This window comes from Myripristis murdjan, chromosome 20 (genome assembly GCF_902150065.1).
Source record: "Myripristis murdjan chromosome 20, fMyrMur1.1, whole genome shotgun sequence".
NCBI classification, from domain to species: Eukaryota; Metazoa; Chordata; class Actinopteri; order Holocentriformes; family Holocentridae; genus Myripristis; species Myripristis murdjan.
This window is the reverse complement of record NC_043999.1, coordinates 5853263-5873346: the sequence shown is the minus strand read 5'-3', so window position 1 is coordinate 5873346 and position 20084 is coordinate 5853263. Positions and strand designations below refer to the sequence as shown.

The following is a 20084-nucleotide window of genomic DNA, read 5'->3' as shown; positions in this document are numbered from 1 at the left end:
ACAAGATGCACAACCTTGTCTATGGTCTCAGGATCTGCCCCCTGGTCTTTCAGCCAATCAGAGAGCTGCTTGTCAGGCTCGTGGTCAGCTGGGATGTGGAAGATGGAGGGAGGTGAAACGTCTGGGAAAAAAAAAAACAACAGGTAGGTGATGAGAGACAGAAAGAAAGAAGGAGAGAGACAAAGAAACAGAAGATGGAGATGGAGAGGAAGGTCACTCTGACTTTCCATGACGAAAACGTTGAATTTCCATCGCCTGCGTACAATAACAACAACATGATGTGTTTCTCCTTGACCAAAATTTTAAACACACTTCAGTTTCAGAGGACTGATTAAACTTTATTATTCTATTTTATGCGAGTAAATGAGTAACTAGGCATTCACCAGTGAACCCAACATGGACATAAGGCTGGGCAATGTGGTTGAAATCAATGTTACAGTTCAGGATTTTTCAGTATTACCATATATAACAGATGACTCATGTTTGCAAGCTCATATTTCAAAATAATCAAATTAATGTTCAACCCAATCAAATGGCAATGTCAGGTGTGATATCAAACAAAATGTTTTATTCCTAATTTTATATTTTTTTAGTGAAAAAAAATCTATTTGTTATCATCAGTTGAGACAGCAAAATTGTCATGATGTCCAAAAATAGTCTAATAATCAATTTATTACTGAAAGATGAAAGACTTTAATTAACATGGTAGATGATAAATATTACAAAGTAGTTAGTATTTTTCTCAAAACTGAAGCACAGATTTCCATGATTTTCCATGACTTGCCCCAATAATTTACTAAAATGACCTTCTTTCCTTGTTTGGAGCAGGAATTCAGTGACCTGTGTGTGTGTGTGTGTGTGTGTGTCTACCTGCTGGTCTGTGCCTGACCCGGGCCAGCTCCAGGTCGTGGGTCCTCTGCTGCAGCGTGGCCTTCAGCACCTGCTGGTACTCCCTCTCCTTCTGCAGCAGCTCCTCCAACAGCCTGCAGGGGGCAGCACAGCACCACCAGCAGCTGTGAGCACACGCAGCCACGGAGCCGCTGCATTCTTGATGTGTTTGTCTGTGTGTGTGTGTGTGTGTGTGTGTGTGTGGGAGTGTGTTTGTGCATGTGCATGTAAATGCTCTCTCTGTCTGTTTCCTCTTTCCATTGAGACACTGAATGGAATGTCATCATGTGTGCATGTGACGTTTGTGTGTGTGTGTGTGTGTGTGTGAAACCACTGAAATATGGAAAGAAAAAAATTCTGAAAAAGGTTTTTAGTGGAATAAAAAAAAAAAAAAAAAAAAAACCATAAAACATCAGTATGTGTGTACCGGTTAGTCTCTTGTTTGAGCCGTCCCAGCTGAGCTCCCAGCGGGTGGTGTGAGCGCTGCGGCTCCTGGGAGTGGGCGGAGCTTAGCGTGCTCGCCCCAGAGGCGGTGGGGTCAGGGGTCGCCCTGGGGTCGTCAGTGGGAGGAGCTAAGACGGGGCCGAACTCCGCCTCCTCCTCGTCCACCTCGTCCTCCTTCTCCGCTCCTTCGCTCTCTGACGCCGGGCCGAAATGAGTCTTCAGCTCTGTTGAGGACGAGTTCAAGGTCAAAGGTCATGATCATTGTACAGCAACAGTGTGAGACACATAACATCATTTATGCATGTAGAGTATTTCCTAAGTATTTCCTACAACACGTTCACATGCACAACACACTGTAGGAATATTTATCCCTAATTTTCACTAAGAAACAGAATATTGAAAACAAGAGCAGGTGAAAGCCAAAACTATGCATGGTTGGCCACTAGATGGCGATAAAACCATAAGTTTTGATTTGAGAGAGGAAGCAGAGTGGAGGCCTCCAGTTATTCCCACTCCACACATGCCTGCACACACACTGGAGTTTGGCTGACACACACTTTGGGGTTTGGCTTATTTTGGTCACAAGTGCTTAACACCTGCTCCCTGAGGAAAAAAAAAAAAAAAAAAAAAAAAAAAAAAGCTCCCTCCAATGGTTTCATGATCTCAGACATTTTCCAATCTCTCCCTGAAACACTTCATCACAGAAAGCGGATTGGTTGTGCCAGCGGTCTGTAATCTGTAACTAGGTGTTCATCCTGTTTTCCCAGGTAAACCAGTGACCTACTTGCTTTGCAGGTCTGAAACCACTAGAGGGGGTGTAGTTAGACTTGTTGCACAGGTGAGGCCCTTTGATAAGGACTGAGGTCATGAAATAAAACGAGTAGAAGCACCAAAACATATGTTTAGGCGATATCTAGGTGTTGTCTGAGGCACAAGAGAGTAATATCGAGCACTTCTTCACTATATGTGCATACGCTGAATAACCACTTTCTCTTGGGTTGAAATTAAAAATGCGCAAATGCCATTGGATGTTTTGTACTGTTGTGCTTTGATACATAATCACACTGATTTGTCAGCTGCACCCTCCTCCCGCTGGCCTTCACCCAGTTTTCTTCAACGCAGTTTTTCCAAACAGCCGATCTGAAACCATTAGTGCAATCCTGCTTTCAAAAGCTGGCGCAGGCTTGAGGCGGGGAGTCTGCTTTTAAAAAGGTTGGACAGACCACCAGCTGAAGCAGATGGTCTCCCGTTTGACAGTTTGGCTCTAACCCAGCCACTAATCACTCGTTACATATCATACAAAAGCTTGAGAGAGCGCAGGTAGCGTTGCCAACTGTTTATAGAGGAAAGAGTGACATGCACACTCTTTTTTTTTTGCAGCCCCTTGGCAATATATTCAAAATACTAACACTCTGCCAGGTGTCTTTTATCTCCATTACCACTGATGAGCTGATTAGCAGCACCTTGGATGCATGTTTGCATAATGTGAGACTTCCCCACAGGTTCACTGATAGACCAATCCTAGGACATACAATGAGGAGGCGGGGCCAGTGGGGAGAAGGGGGGCGGGGGGGGGGGGCAGGCAGACCATGCAGAAAGAGAGAATGGACAGGGAGGGCCCGTTTACACATACACGGGTATTTTTAAAAACAGAGACATTTCCCTTCGTTTGTGCTCTTCTTTTATACACAAACGGCGAATTCGCCTCTGAAAACGATTCTTTCTAAAAACTCCGGCTAGAGTGGAGATTTAGGAAAACTCCCGTTTCACGTTTGCATGTAAACTGAGAAAAACAGAGTTTTAGGCAGCCGACTTCACATTATGCACCATCTGATTGGCTTGCATGGTTTTCTCCTTCTTCCTACACTGCCGCCCATAGCCTTGGCGTAGTTATGATGGCGCTCGACGGCGTATTTATGCTTTTTTGAAAATTATGCTGTGTGCACGATGTTATTTTGGAAAACAGAGGGAGGGAAATATTTCTCAAAATACCCGACTATGTGTAAACGTAGCCGGAGTCCTTGTTCAGACTGTCAGTCCACATCTGCTCTGATTGATTTTAGTAATTCTGGACAACCAAAAACTACATGAAATGTGATTTTTGCAAATCAGATCTAAGTCACATTTGGAGGTGATTTGAACTGCGATTCCAATCCGATTTCTAAAGATGAGTCTCAGTCCGGGTGCTGTGGCCGCTGAAATCGGCATTCAGATTCCAAATTGTCTTTGGACGATTCACAGTTCACTTGTAATGAACGTGACATAGAACCTGGGCTGAGCAGAATCCAAGCTGCCACTAGCAGAGCAACACGGAGGACCACACAGAGGACAGCAGTCCCAAGGACAGACACCGAAATAAACCGCCTGCCGGCACTTTGCAGAGGGGCTTCTGGACATTTCTCATGCTCCCGCTTTGGAAAGCCACGTCACCGGCGTACGTCACCGACATCATTACCGCAGCAACCCATGAAGATAGGTTGGTGATGCCCGGATGCAAAAATCCAATCTGATTACTTGCAAATAACAGTGCACGCAGGGGCGCCGGCACCTGCACAAATACCTTTTTTGGAAAAATACTTTTTATATGGACAAAATCTTGTTTGAATAAAAAAAGCCACCGGCCGGCATCAGGCGGGCCGGCCGCGGCACCGCGCCCACCCGGTCAGGTCTGCCGGATCTGACAGGTGAGCAGCGCACACATAGGCTACTGCCATATATACCTTTCATTATAAATCAACTTTTGTTCATACGGCTGCAGCAGCACAACGGACAATGACACAGAAAACATGGTTGATTACTGACTGCGCAATGAGGCCATTTGCCGGTAATCGCGGCATCAGGCGAGCCTACCTACTGGTTTACATATGCAGGTACAATAGCCTACATGTGTATGTGCTTAGACCCCCAATATTAGACAAGGGCGTTTTTTCAGGGTATTTTCAATGGAAAAAATATCATCTTATATTCGGATGAACACGGTAATAGAAAACTGATGATTTTTTTTTTTTTTTTTGCGCTCGTGCCGCCCCCCACGTGACATGAAAAAATGCCACCCATGCCTAAAACCGCTACTGGTCTGAACCAGGCCTGTGTGGAGATGATGGAGATCGATACTGAGCCCCCACGACATGACCGTCATCATCAAACCTTATATTACCTGATATTACTATGTACATTGGCAACAGGACAATGCATGGACATCCATTACTGACACAATATTAGCTTTTCAACACCGCCGCATTATCACTGGGTAAAAATAGCCTAATCAGTTGATGAAATGCGTTCGTGTAACGTTACTCCACCACGTTTCAACTCCGCCACTAAACACTCCGGGCTGCAGCCACCCGACACTCACCTGGTATGAGGATGGTGACGGCGGCCTGCACCGCTCGCCGGATGATGTTATCCATCGCAAACATCCAGTGGGGTTTAATGTGGTGGTTCCTCAGCACCTTGTTCACCTGAAGGCATCACACACACACATAGAAACACACACAAACTTGCAATCACACCGTGTGCAAGTGCAGAAAAGTTTACCTGTGGGTGTTAACTTTAACGTGTAACATTTTCTGTTGAGTCTACACCGGATAAGGAGTTAATATAACACACACACACACGCACACACACACACACACATACATATAACTAGTCTGCACCCCCAATCAGTGGACTTCCTAGAGTGACTTTCACATATTTTAAACTCTACTCTTTTTTGTATTAAGAACAAATGAAAGATTGTGGTGAGAAATAAAATAAAATAAAAAAGAAATTGTCACATTCATGGGCTCTTATTATGTCCAAGTAAAGTACGCCATCTAGTGTTAAATATTGGTATAATGGTTCAATCTGGTGATTTAATATCAAATCAGTATGAAGAATTGACCCAATGGTAATTAATGAGGCTTCTTCCTCACCACTGGCAAATTAAAGTCATTCTAGTGCTGACATTTACACCAGTGCTTGTGTAGGTCTCTGTGTGTGTGTGTGTGTGTGTGTGTGTGTGTGTGTACTGACCGAGTCCTGGAAGCCAAAGAGCACCAGCTGGATCTGGTTGATGGAAGTGGAGTCGAAGTCCAGGTCCAGCTTGAGCTTGGAGATGGTCGTGGCCATGACGCGCCTCTCGGGGGAATGGATGAAGTCTCGCAGGATGCAGATGATCTGCTTGATGTGGTCGACGGACAGCTGCAGCTCCTCGCTGCCCTGAACACACACACAGACACATGGACACACACACACACACACACACACAAAGTGAGATTTTTAGCCATTTTAATGAGATTTTTTATTCATTCCAGTGATGTCTGGTGAATGTTTTATTATACCAACATGAAGGATCTGATCTAACACTCCTTTTAAACACTAATACCTTTAATACTAAGATTTGCTTGGCTGTCTAAAATTTCTAAATTACTACATTTAGAGGTCTACCATTCCAGTTCTATATTGTTGTACATCAGCATGATAGATGCATCTTATTTTATTTTATTTTTCTTTATTTTACTTTATTTTTGGATCTTATTTACCTTTATTTAGTATTGATTATTATTATTTTGTTTTTGCTTGATTTACTGATGTTTATGTTTGAAATAAAGATCTCAATCAATCAATCAATCAAGACAAATGAACCAACTCTGGCCATAGGAAACTAAGAAAAGATTGTTTTTTTGTTTTTGTTGTTTTTTTCCCCCCCCTTACGATGGTTTAGTGAATCTGACCTGTGGCCTGGATGTTCAGGTCCTTTGTGTCTTCACATGCTGTTCCCAAACTTTTGTTTTCATGTTTTCGTTATTTCTTGGGTCTGTTGAAATTCGTCCTTTACATGTATACGGTAGCAGCTTCATCTCCACTTTTGTATGTTTTTTTGTCCCTGCATGCCATCGGAATATTTTTCCACCTGGTCTTTTGAATATCACGTCTTTATCTCTCTCTCTCTCTCTCTCTCTCTCTCACACACACACACACACACACACTCTCACACACACACCTGGATGTGGTTCTCCATGAGGTTGGAGATGACCTTCTCCTGGTCTTCGTTCAGGACCTTGAACAGGATGGCCCGTCTTTCGCTGTCCTTCTTCAGCAGGAACAGACCGCTGTCCCGGTCCTCAGGGGAGGGGGGCACGCTGCGGTCCTCGGACACCGAACCCTCATCGGGAACACTGCAACACACACACACACACACACACACACACACACACACACACAGTGGAACACACAGCTGATTTACAACTGCATGGTGTGTACAGATTCAAGCCTCTCCTGGCTACTGTGTGTGCCCAAGAAAGTGGAGACAAAGTGTGAGTGAGCAAGGCAGAATGCGGACCTGTTTGCTTGTGCACGTGTGTTTGTGTTTATATAAGCCTGTGCATGTACAAATGCGTGTGTGTGTGTGTGTGTGTGTGTGTGTGTTCGACCCCCTCCCAAAATGAAGCTTGTAAAATTATCAGACCTCATTGTAATGATGTTGTAAATGGCACTGAAGCGCACTGTGGGAACAGTGAGGCCACCTGCTACTCACACACACACACACACACATGCACGTACACAAATACATTCATTCACATCCACATCCACACATTCGCATTATCTTTATTGTCCTGCCAGGCTTTTGTTTGCAGCCGAGGCTAAAAGCAAATTAAAATACACAGAAATCCACGCTGCACTCAGACCACAATGGCAACAAGTAAATTTCCAAATTCTCTGATTCCAGCTTGTCAGGTGAGAATATTTTCTGGTTTCTTTAGTCCTCCAAGACATTAAACTACATATCTCTGGGTTGTGGGTTATAGATTAAGACGTTAAGATTAAGATTAAGACGTTTGAGGGCATCACTTTGGGCTGTGGGAGATTGTGATCAACATTTTCCATTTTTCATTTTCTGACATTTTATGGACCAAACAACTCATCAGTTCATCGAGAAATAATAATTGGCAGATTAATCAGTTCTATTTTGTTTGATGCTTACATTACAAAGGCTCCTCTGCATCACCTTGTATGAAAATATAGAACAGCTGGCACTATTTAAATGGCTTTCCGAGCTCCTCAACTTACAATATCCCCATATGTAATCATGTACATTTTCAATGATTTTCTTCCAAATAATATGACCGAATCAAACTGTGTTTTTTTGCATGTGGAATATGTGACACTGGTACTCTGAACATGTCTGGTTGAATAAAGGTCTATCAATATAAGCAGTGGAATCGGTACAGACGAAGCGCCATGCGTGCACGGTTTTAATACTAAGGTCATGACAATAACTTCTCATGGGGATTCACAGACCTCAGGTAGTTGGAGTTGGAGGGTTTGAGCAGGTTCTCCGAGGCGGACAGTTTCTTCTTCTGGAAGAAAACGTCGTGTTTGGAGTCGCAGTCTGGACTGACGGAGCCGTGCTCGCTGCTGCTGCTGCCAGTCGCCTCGCACTGCAGCTGCACCGGCAGGGAGACGCTGTGGATGTAGTCTGATGGATACACACACACACACAGAAAACACATTAAACACACAAGCAACTGAAGAACCTGTTTACGCAAAGCTAGATATCCATTAAAAAAATAAACACTGCTTGAGCCATATCACAAGCGGCAGATACTGATTTTCTCCTAAAGTATATTCTGCTATTTTTTTCTTTCTTTTACTTTTGCTTGGTTCCAAATTATTGGTACATACACACAAACTGTGTAGACGTCACGCCAAAATGATTTCCTGCAATATGCTGCCTGGAGAAAGTCACTTTTCAAGCCCCTTGAGGGTTTTTGAGGCAATTCTCTCTCACATTTTGCTCACATTTTTCCCTCATAAATATAAATTAAGAAATCACAGCAAAACAAATTCACTTGTGTGATACACTCCATTTTGTAATCATTACCTGAAGTTTCCTAATCTCTCCAGTTTGAAAAGGTAATTAACAGTGGATTTGAGTTTGCACTATCCATTAAAGAGTGCCACCGTTTGTTTTAATTTGGATTTATGAATAACTTTGTAAGAATGTGACTTATTTCTGCAGGGAAAAAAAAAAGAGAAAGACAAGGGACGACATGAATTAACTCACAGGTTGGCCAAAGGTGAACCAGACACTAACCACACAAGCCAAAGGATCTCTGATAAAACTTTTATGTAAGTTTGATATAATTCATATCAATGACAGTGACAGGCTGGTGTAAAATGTCCACGTTTCATGTCGAAATGCTTTTGAACAACAAGACCGTTCTACATTGCTCTGAATAAGAAATTAAATATATATATAAAAAAAAAAACTCATAAGATAATGTGGCTTGTGAAGCTAATGGCTCATCCAACAGACAACGAACCCTCATTTGACCACAAACACACCGCGCACACACACAGAGCTCTGATACTAACCTTGCCACACTGAAACAATCCCGACAGCAAAAAGAAACACAAAAGAAAACACACACAGTCAACACAGTGCAGTCGTTGGTAACACTTTACAATAAGAGTACAACAATTAACTTGTCTTAGTTAACGTTAGTTAATGCCGCAAAGGTTAATTAACTGTTAGTTAATGATTATTATGGCATTTACTAATGTTAATAATATCTACAATAACCCTTAAGTAACATATAAATTAATACATTTGCATGAACAGCATTAGTACATGATTCTTAGACACATTAGTTAACGATTAGTTAACTGTTACTTAATGTTTATTACCTGTTAGATAGATAGATAGATAGATAGATAGATAGATAGATAGATAGATAGATTTACTTTATTGATCCCAAACTGAGAAATTCCCACGATACAGCAGCATCAATAGAAACATAAAATAAAATTAAGAAGTATATTCAATAAAGACTAAATATACTAAATATATACAATAAAGACAATAAGGACTAAGTATTACAATAAAATATGAGATGTGAAATGTGAAATATACCGATGGTAATAATAAATACGAAATATGAAATATACAGATAGTATGGCAATAAATAACAGTTACTTCATGTTTATTACGGCATTAACTAACGTTAATTGTTGTACTCTTATTGTAAAGTGTTACCCAGTCGTTTCATTGTTTCACATTCTGGGAGTGTGTAGATGAGTCCCTGTGTGTGTGTAGATGAGTCTGTGTGTGTGTTTGTGTGTGTGTGTGTGTGTGTGTGTGTGTGTGTGTGTGTGTGTGCCACCTGATGGTTTGAAGGCGATCTTGCTCTTCTTGCCCTTGGTGTTGTGTCTCACGAAGGTGTCTCTGAGCAGGTCTGCGGCCGTGGCTCTCTTGTGAGGGTCCGGCTCGAAGCACCGCAGGATAAACGATTTCGCTTCCACGGACAAAGACTCCGGGATCTCCGGGTGGATCTTAAACATCCCCACCTGCAGCACATGGACACATTGAGCAATGTTTAATGTTTTATAGCTTCAAATTACGTGTGTGGCAGCCCCTTTTCTGCATGATAACACTGTTTTCTTTGGATTTCAGTGCCCAGAAACCTTGTCATGACGCATCACTGCACACTCTTAGTGTCCGACAGGGTGAGACGGTGAAAGTCTCTGCTAAGTAAAAGTATAATAATGCTCATTTTATACCATACAAGAACTTCAAACTGGTGTGGAGAGCAAAGTTGAAAATGGGGGTGTCGTGTTGCTGCATTATACTCTAATACCAGACTGGACTGTTGGTTACACATATTGAAAAATGCAACAGCACTCTCTGCCTTTTTTCAGCACACCGCGTGAGCATCCACCTTCGTTTTTGTGTTGTTGGTCGCCTGTTGGTGACTTTTCGTCCGACTGAACATGCTGAATCGGCGGTGAGAGGGATCACTCTGATTGGCTGTCCAAAAGACCAACACCGGTGCCATTTGCCACTTCTTATTAGACATATTCTCGATTATACCTATCTATTTATGTTATGAAACTGGTGAAATGGTGAGTAAATGCTACTTTTTTTGTACATTCCTGGGTCTTCCGACTTCCCTTTACAGACTACCGCCACCTGCTGGTATGAGGAGTTATTTCCTCTCACACAAGTGTAGAAAGTATGTGCTAGTTGGCTGTTATTTGGTGACCTTCAGCGGCCTTTGCGGTGTGTTCAAGTGCAACTTCTTGGCCCCCACCACAGGCGACTTGAGGTGGCACAACAAGCTAGTTCTTTGATGTTGGTTTGGTGTGTCTGGGCCTTAACTCTATACCAGAGGATGTCCGAAATCATTTGCTGTAATATTTGGTTGGAACAAAAACCTGAGGACTCGGCCTTGTGCGGCACGTGGTTTGAAAGCTGTCTAAATGCACGTGTCAACCTTAAACATGGCGGCCTGCGGTTCCCCGAGCTCGTGGAAAGGAGGTTTCCCTGTAGCCATTTCTATGATGGTGCAGCCGAGGGACCAGATGTCAGCCGGGGCTCCGTAGCCTCGAGGGCCCTTGTCGATGATTTCTGGAGCCATGTATTGGAGAGTACCTGCACAGACAGAGGCAGATAGTAACCTGGGACAGCCACGGCAGATAAGGACAGGCCATAATCCTTCAGCTGTGTCAATAAAGCGTGATTGAATTCAGCGACTGAGGCAGAGATGTGGACTTGCACCTGCCATACCGATCTGGAGCTCGTTTTGATTTTCACCTTAACAGTGATCCACAACCTCATCCCTGCTTTGACTACACTGCAGGCCAAATGCCAAATCCAAACATTATATAGAATAAAAGAGAAAAAAAAACATACTGCACACATTCATTTTCAGAGTAACAGCTGTTTTTGATGTTGCGGTTTGATCAGGAAATGAAAACTGGAGTTTGGCAGCGCTGGCTGCTTTGTAACAGATGTGGTGAGCTGCTGTGCCGAGGACGGAGCTCAGAGCACTTTGCTGACATGGTGAGCAAATCGATGTCAGAAAACATAACATTTAATTAATTAACACACTTATTTACATCTATGGAATTCTGTGTCAAGTGCCTTTTAAAGCAATATGTACTTTTTCTGCACATCAACCAACTTATACACTGATATCAATACCTGTATACGCCACTATCATCTATGTAGTGGTCTCAATATTGGTCTACATATTGATATAAACTATAATAACAATAATAATAAATAACGGTCTAGCTTTAGAAGAAAAGAACTGATAACTGAACACAATATATTGATTCCCTCGTGTTTTATTTTCCCACATACAGAAAAAAAAAACTGATTTATCAATTCCTTTCTTCTGCACGTCCTATACAAGTACTGAGTGGGGAAAAAAAAAAAATTTAGATGGATGTCCATTCTTATAATTTATATGAAAACACTGATAAATGCTGGTCTAAACACTGAGCTGAAAAAAGTTAAAGATGTTCTGGGGAGAGACAGCGAGCTATAAAAAGGGAGCAGAATGAGGGAGAGGCACACACACACACACACACACACACACACACACACACACACACACACACACGCACGCACAAACTCAACGTGACTTCCAGTATATCTCGTTCTGGTTCATCCTCCTCTTGTCATACACGCACACACACACACACACACACACACACACACACACACACACCTGCTAATGAAAGGTAAACACCCTTCTGCCTCTGCTTGATTTGCTAATCTAATTACATTCCTGGCTGGCTGCTGCAGCAGGCCAGATGGCCATGAATGTGCACACGCGCATGTGTGTGTGTGTGTGTGTGTGTGTGTGTGTGCGTGCATGCGCCTGTACATTCACATGTGTCTGGGAGTGTTTCCATAGAGGTTGATAGTAGCTCTTGACATTTTGAGGGTCATTTGATATTTACTCTCGTCTGAGAGCGGCGTTTCTATGACTCTGTTTATGGAGCCCAGGTTGAAATACAAGCTGGACATGAATCACCGAACTTTATGAAAACTCGACTCATGGTGTTTGTATTTTCCTTAAATATTAGTTGTTACTGTGGTGAAAAGGTCAGTGGATAATAAAGCTTCATACCGTGTAATTTTCGCTTTGATTGACATTTTCCGCTATTGAATTGAATTGAATTGAATTGAAACCTTTATTTATTCTCGGGCGACAGTTGAGGTTTCCCTCTTTTACAATGTCGCCCAGATTACACTTTAAACTGGGGGGATTATTGAGGATTAGTGATCGTGAGTCATTTACAGGCAAAAATACACGTCGTAGGATTTTTACAGGACACCAGCTGCATTTACCGGTGAATGTCTCGGTGCAGGGGTTGACGCCCGCCAGCCGCTTGGAGGTACCAAAGTCTGAGATCTTCAAGACACCACTGTAGGTGTTCACCAGTACATTATCACCCTGAGGGAGCGAGAGAGAGAGAGAGAGAGAGAGAGAGAGAGAGAGAGAGAGAGAGACCAAGCAAGAATGTTTTTGAGGTGGTTAGAGATGTAGAAACTCAATTCACCCATTTTTTCAATGTGTGAAGCGGTTTACATACCTCTGAATCACAAATGTCAAAATATTATCAATACTATCAAACTAATGTCATATGAGTATAGGGTCTTTTAAAGCAGTATTATGGATATGTTTGTTTGTTGCTCTGAGGGCTAAAAGTTCAAAATTAGGTGAGGAGACTGATCCTTCAAAGACAAGTCCACCTTTCTCTGCTGTTTAGGGGAAAGTTTGGGATTTCACATCAATATTTTGATTTGTCCCAATTTCGCAAGAGTGCCCGTATCCATCTCTACCACATATGCAAAATTCACTTGGTCAAATACGGTGGATCTGCAAGGAATTCAGTGTGGGAGGATGAAATGCTCCTATAAATGTATATTTTCACATAACAGTAAGGGCTAGAGGAGCTTTAACGGTTAAGAAGTTAATTAATGCTGTACAGAAAATGTTCTTATTCCTCCGGTGGGTGTAATGCATTATGACGGTCGCCAGCTGATCAAGTGTTGACCACAAACTGCACTGCAGGAAGGGCGCCGGTGGCCGTGGTTACACCCACCTTGATATCCCTGTGCACTATCTGGTTCTCGTGCAGGTATCGGAGCCCCTCCAGGATCTGCCGGGTGTAGAAGATGATCGTTGCCTCCTTCAGCGGGCCCCATTTGGACCGCAGCAGCGCAGACAGGCTTCCTGGAGGGAGAGAGAGAGAGAGAGAGAGAGAGAGGAGCAGAGTCCAAAAGCGATCGTGAAACAGGAGGACGGCTCCGCAGCCAAGAGCCCAACCATTTGTCCACCATCGGCCTTCTGTTGGGCTTTCATGACTGTAATTTTGTACATTTGTGATCTAGGAAATGTTATTGCTTTTGTCACTGCTTTTGAATCCGCACAGATTAGAGCTTTATGCATGCCTCGGTCTAATGGATTATTTTTAACTACGTATTGTAGATACTTGTATAGAAAGGCCCAACCAGGGACTGGGGTCGCAAACTAGCCTCAGCTATAAACCCCTTATACAATGCAACGGTTTCATGTTTTATAACTTGATACACTGTTTTTTGTATTGTCCCTGTTAAATACACTGCAAAAACTCAAAATCTTACCAAGATTATTTGTCTTATTTCAAGTCAAAAATGTCTTATTTCTAGTCAAAATATCTCATTAAACTTAAAATAAGACATGATCACCTCAGAAGTAACTTGTTTTTAGACAATTTTCACTTGTTTCAAGTGAAAATTTGCTTGTTTCATTGACAAAATTTGTTTCTTGTTTCTAGCTAATTTTCACTTATTTCAAGTGAATTTTCACTTTTTCTACTGGCAAATTTTGCCAATGAAACAAACAAATTTTCACTTGTTTCAAGTGAATTTTCACTTGAAACAAGTGAAAATTGTCTTAAAACAATTTACTTCTGAGGTGATCATGTCTTATTTTAAGTGTAATGAGATATTTTGACTAGAAATAAGACATTTTTGACTTGAAATAAGACAAATAATCTTGGTAAGATTTTGCGTTTTTGCAGTGGAAAATAAAATATATAAGTAAATAAAATGTCCATGAACGAGAATAACGATGCCTGCTCGGGCATACAGAAGCCACACAATATTGTGAGACCATATATTATGATACATACTGGGACTGTCAAGCACAAACACTGACCGACACATTAAACCTGTCATAAATGTTGCAGTGGTACAATATCAGCATTTGTGATCCATACTGTATCTCCTTACACTGTGCTGGGTTGATTTTTCTCCCCCACCACTACTAATATGGCAACGACAAACCATCTCGTATGTCATGAAACACAACGCAGAGCCCAGAGGTAAACAGGACTCTCTGTTTATTCTGCTCTCTCTCTCTCTCTCTCTCTCTCTCTCTCTCTCTCTCTCTCTCTCTCTCTCTCTCTCTCTCTCTCGTGCACACAAACACACACCTCCGGGGACTTGTTCCATAAAGATCTTGATGTACCCGTTCTCCGAAACAGAGCCCAGATACTGGACGATGTTCCTGTGCTTCAGGTACTTGTGAAGAGCGATCTCCTCATGAAGTGGCTGGGAGTATCTAACAGAGAGAGAGAGAGGTGACATATTCACTGAGCAAAAGATGAAACACACACACACACACACACACACACACACAGTCCTCTCCTCCCTACCTGCTGTCTCTCTCTGGGATCTCCTTGATGGCGATGCGGACCTGGTTGCTGAGGTCCCGCCCGGCGTACACCACTCCGTAGGTGCCCCGCCCGAGCACCACCCGGTCCCCGGTCTCGTTGGTGTCGTATTCGTACTGTGACGAAGACGAAAACTCATCATCACTCACCACACACGGTCCAGCAGCAGCAGCAAAGACACGCAAACCTGAGGCGCTCATTTCTTTTATTGTTTTATTTGCATCTTTTGTTTTATTTCAAAGTTCTCGTTTTTAGCTTTTTCTTTTTAATTCCACCCTGTGCTGTTTTTAATGTTTCATTTTAATGTTTTCAAATGTTCTTCATTTTACTGTGAAGCACTTTGAGCTGCAATTCTTCTATGAAAGGTGCTATACAAATAAAGTTTTATTATTATTATTATTATTATTATTATTATTATTTCCAAAACGGCACATGTTCATCATGCAAAACATTCTTAAGTCACAAACTTATTTTATCTTATCTTAACTTATGTAATCTTATTTTATGTGACCAGAGGCCTGTACCATAAAGCTGGATTAACATAGCCGGGCTTTCTCTTACTTATCTGGCTTCACTTAACGAGGCGGCTATCAACTCACTGATTCAACCCAGGCTTTCCAATCTAGAACTGTGCGCGCTCACATAAAAAGGGCGGTGTTTGCTGCATACGACCAATCGCAGACATGGAAAAATCTACCCGAGCCGCATACTTCACAACGACGGAGCAGACAATAATCATTAATAAATACGAGGAATATAAATCAATAATCCAGGCAAAAGGCAACACAGTTGCAGTAGCCAAAAGCCGCAAGGAATGCTGGCAAAAAATCGCCGACTGTGTCAATGCGTAAATTAGTGGGATTATAATCTGACTTCCCCACCATGACGGCACGAGTAGATCTGACTACAGTAACATTTATGTGTTCAGTAAATGAATGTGTCTCCCACTCAGCCATACACTCCTGCAGAGGAACTGGCCCTCTCTAACAGTGAGGGGCGACCCTCGCTGGACCTCTGCCCTCAGTTTGAGTTTCGTCAGAATCGTCACTTTGATTCAACTGGTTTTGATATTTAATTTCATAAAGCATCTGACGCCTCGTGATTATTCTGCTGGTTAAAATATTATTTCACTGTCACGTAAAGACTGTAAAACATCTGGCATCAACTCTTATGTGGACTTTTCAGGGCAGACTCCCTAAATACTAAATATGAGCAAACTAATGGAAACCTAAAGGAGCCCAGAGCCCAGAGCACTTATCCTGGACTTAACCTTCTCCGGAGCAGGTTAGGTGTTCAGTTACCACGGCAACGTAGCCCGATAAAAAGTAAGCCACCTTTATGGTACAGAAAAGCCAGGGTTAAGCCTGAAGTTAGCTCGCTAGGCCGAAATCCAGCTTTATGGTACAGGCCTCTACTCTCTTCTTTCTTAGTTTGTCAGCATGATATCCCAGAAATGTACGATAGATTTTGGTGAGATTTGGCAGACAGATCGATTCTGGGCGAAGCAACAATTTATCAAATTTTCCTGTTTATCTAAAATGTGTCATTTCTGCCTTTTTCTTCTTCCAAATCCTAAGGGTGTGTGTTTGTGCAGGGTAAGGGAATCAATTTCCATAGTACGAGTTCAATAAGTAATATTTTGTTAGTATTGGCAGAGGTTTACTCACTCGGCGTGCCTTTTAGTTTGTTTTAATTTTGCGTTATCAGTTATTTTGTGAGAGCAGAGGATGTCAGCTCAAACTCTACATGTTTTCTTACAGTCGTGCATGTTTTGAGTCACGACAGGACACAACATAAACACACACACACACACACATACACACACATCCTGACCTCCAGAGTATCTCCATCCCCTTCCCCTTCCAGCTCCACAGCATTCCCTGTGCCGTCAGATATCATCTCTTTCACCATGGAGCAGAACCTGCACACACACACACACACATGAACCTTCCACCCTTGAACACACACATTATTTGCCTCCAACTGCCAACCATCACATGGAACATGTAGGTACACGGAAACACACACACACCAACACCTACACAGACACATCTAGAGGTGTGTGTCCTCACCGACCGCACTGATCCTCAGTGGAGAAGTAGATCTGGAAGTCGTCGGAGTTATCGTGGACGTAGAGGAAGCAGCAGCGCTCGTCGAACTTACTGATGCTGCAGACACAGGAGAGAGTCTTTATGGGACATTTTGTTTTCTGACTGTTTTACCATCGGCTTTAATCACTTCCATTCGGCGCTTTAAAGAAAAATAAACGTACATAATTCCCATTTGTTACAATTACAAACCACACAAAGCCTCTTGCATGATGTTGCACAGTTCAAATGCTGCATGATGACTTTCCAGCCCAACATTAGGAGATTTTTGTTTACTTTAGGGTTAATATGTAGATATACACTACTCACAAAAAGTTAGGGATATTCGGCTTTCGGGTGAAATTTCAGGATGAACCTAAAATGCATTCTAACCTTTACAGGTGAACTTAATGTGACCTTCTGTAAACTTTTGAATGCACATGTCCAACTGTTCAGTGTTTCAGTACTTTTTGCACAAGTTGCTGTTCTCTAACAAGGAGTTTAACGGCAAAATTCACATCAGGTGTTTGATGCTCCAGCTCATCGAGGTCGTATCATTAGGGAACGGCTGCTGGAGACTGGGGTACCTCAGATGGAGTGGCCTGCACTTTCTCCAGACCTGAATCCCATAGAAAACCTATGGGATCAGCTGAGTCACCGTGTAGAGGCTCGGAGCTCTGTACCCCAGAACCTCAATGTCCTGAGGGCCGCCCTTCAAGAAGAGTGGGATGCCATCCCTCAGCAGACAATAAGTCGACTTGTGAACAGCATGAGACGTCGTTGTCAAGCTGTAATTGATGCTCAAGGGCACATGACAAGTTATTGACACTGACATTTTTTGTTGTGGTATACCCACCACTGTTGTTGGCTTTTGTTTCAATAAATTCTTTGAGATGAGGAAATCACCAGTGCATGCTTCTACTTAAATGCCCTACTTTTATGATATAATATCACTGTAGCGTGAACTTTTTACATTTTCCATAAATTTCACCCAAAAGCCAAATATCCCTAACTTTTTGTGAGTAGTGTATATATATATTTTTAAATTGCTGCATCATGGTCAACATGCCTAAGGAAACAGCTCGGGTACTTGAACACAGTTTAGTTTCCGATCTGTGCGTATAATCCCTCTCATGGCGCTCTGCAGGTGTTCGGCTTCCATACCTGATGCCTTTGATGGACATCGCGGTGAAGTTCCACTCGTGGATCCCTTTCTGGAACCAAACAGAACATTTTTTTTTTTATTCTCACACATTTACTCTTACGTATTCTTTGCAGCGTAACCCGTGACGAGTGTCAAGCTGACGGACACCACGACGGGACATTTGACATTTTGTGAGGATCGAATTAGTGACCTTTCCATCCAGGCAGGCCACATGCTCGCTCTAGATAAATCAAACCGCCAGGCCTCCCTGCTAGCCCGGCTTTAATGCCACCGAATGAGGAGCAGAGGGGAGAGAGCACAACTGTAGAGCGATGGACTGATATTGTATATCAGCGGACTATTAATATCAAACGATATCAGGTTTTAAAAACAACATCGTATCTTTCCAATAATTATTTTTATTGTCGATATTTGGCTCGTTGTGAAATTGGCTCTTGTGAGACGTTTATCCAGCTGTCAAAGTTAAACCCACCTGGCCTTTTGTCAAAAAAAAAAAAAAAAAAGCCATATTCAACCCATATAGATATGCCATTCTACTCTTTAGGAGGGTTAAAAAAACATGGTAGTAATTGGAGAAAAGGAAGTATAAAAGAATACAGATGGATAAAGGAGAGAAAGCGGCAGAGAGGACTACAGGAGTAAGGCCATGCACCACGAACTCTGCAAAAAAAAAGCATATATCTATCAACAATGCATTGCAATAAATTAAGAAAGCAGAAGTGACAAATGGGGTGAGGCAGAGAGGTGGCGCTCTGACCGTTTCAGCAGGAGAAACGTGCCAGATGGAGACGTTCTTCTCCTCGGCCTCATTGTTGATGGACACATACGACGGCTGGTACACCTTGGTGGGCTCCAGAATCAGCACCTGGAGCACCAAAGAGAGAGAGAGAGAGAAACGATATAAAGGTGTGTGTGTTCGTGTGTGATTTTGGGGCGTACAAGTTCGGCGTGTTTGAGCGTGTGTTTGTACGGGAAAGCGCAGCCCGTTGGTGGTGCCCCTCGTGGCCTCGACGATGATGTCCATCCAGAAGTTGAGTCTCTCCCGCTGGGGCGAATGCTCGACCATCTGCTTCTTGAACCTCTGGATCAGCTGCAGGTTCTGCACCACTGAGCGCAAGTACCTGGGGAGAGAACAGTGCATGAAGGAAGCAGTGTGAGCGGAAAGAGAAAGTGAAACATGGGAGGAAAGGTACACTGCAAAAACTCAAAATCTTACCAAGATTATTTGTCTTATTTCAAGTCAAAAATGTTTTATTACTAGCCAAAATATCTCATTACACTTAAAATAAGACATGATCACCTCAGAAGTAACTTGTTTTTTGACAATTGTCTCTTGTTTCTAGTGAAAATTTGCTTGAAACAAGTGAAAATTTGCTTGTTTCATTGGCAAAATTTGTTTCTTGTTTCTAGCTAATTTTCACTTATTTCAAGTAAATTTTCACGTTTTCCACTGGCAAATTTTGCCAGTGAAACAAGCAAATTATCACTTGTTTCAAGTGAATTTTCACTAGAAACAAGAGACAATTGTCTAAAAACAATTTACTTCTGAGGTGATCATGTCTTATTTTAAGTGTAATGAGATATCTTGACTAGAAATAAGACATTTTTGACTTGAAATAAGACAAATAATCTTGGTAAGATTTTGCGTTTTTGCAGTGTAGTGGAGAAAAGGAGGCGGTAAAATTAAAGTTGCTCTGGGAAAATGTTTTCTGTGAAAATATACCCATCATATCAGTCTTAATTACAAACTGGTGCTGCAATAGAAAAAAAAAAAAAAAAAAAAAACATCATCCAGTTTTCTCCCACAGTCCAAAAACATGCAGGTCAGGTGAAGTGGAAATTCCCCTCTAGTGTGAATACAGAGTGTATTTTAGGTACTATATGTATATGATAATATTCTGAAGGAAGAAGTAAGACGTAAGTAAGAAAAACTGTAACCGCTCACTTCTACAGGTGATCAGATCAACGAAAAGGTGTTAAAAAATATCCCATTGCACAAATAA

At 42.2% G+C, this 20084-nt stretch overlaps 1 protein-coding gene across 2 annotated transcripts in view; it reads right to left on the bottom strand.

Moving 5' to 3' along the window:
- The window catches only part of map3k15 (mitogen-activated protein kinase kinase kinase 15), a 41009-nt gene that overhangs the window by 3906 nt on the left and 17019 nt on the right, over positions 1 to 20084 (bottom strand). Inside the window, exons 10-28 of one of the 2 annotated variants that reach the window (XM_030079297.1) lie at positions 19052 to 19202; positions 18839 to 18946; positions 18081 to 18130; positions 16902 to 16997; positions 16663 to 16750; positions 14812 to 14945; positions 14590 to 14717; positions 13216 to 13346; positions 12458 to 12563; positions 10590 to 10747; positions 9480 to 9663; positions 8692 to 8700; positions 7615 to 7792; positions 6317 to 6491; positions 5347 to 5532; positions 4688 to 4793; positions 1316 to 1556; positions 871 to 983; positions 15 to 121 (exon numbers count right to left, since the gene is read on the bottom strand). In XM_030079297.1, coding sequence (XP_029935157.1) covers positions 15 to 121; positions 871 to 983; positions 1316 to 1556; positions 4688 to 4793; positions 5347 to 5532; positions 6317 to 6491; positions 7615 to 7792; positions 8692 to 8700; positions 9480 to 9663; positions 10590 to 10747; positions 12458 to 12563; positions 13216 to 13346; positions 14590 to 14717; positions 14812 to 14945; positions 16663 to 16750; positions 16902 to 16997; positions 18081 to 18130; positions 18839 to 18946; positions 19052 to 19202 — 2449 coding nt within the window. The remainder of the gene's footprint in view (positions 1 to 14; positions 122 to 870; positions 984 to 1315; positions 1557 to 4687; positions 4794 to 5346; positions 5533 to 6316; positions 6492 to 7614; positions 7793 to 8691; positions 8701 to 9479; positions 9664 to 10589; positions 10748 to 12457; positions 12564 to 13215; positions 13347 to 14589; positions 14718 to 14811; positions 14946 to 16662; positions 16751 to 16901; positions 16998 to 18080; positions 18131 to 18838; positions 18947 to 19051; positions 19203 to 20084) is intronic. The other variant, XM_030079298.1, reaches the window with a different exon arrangement.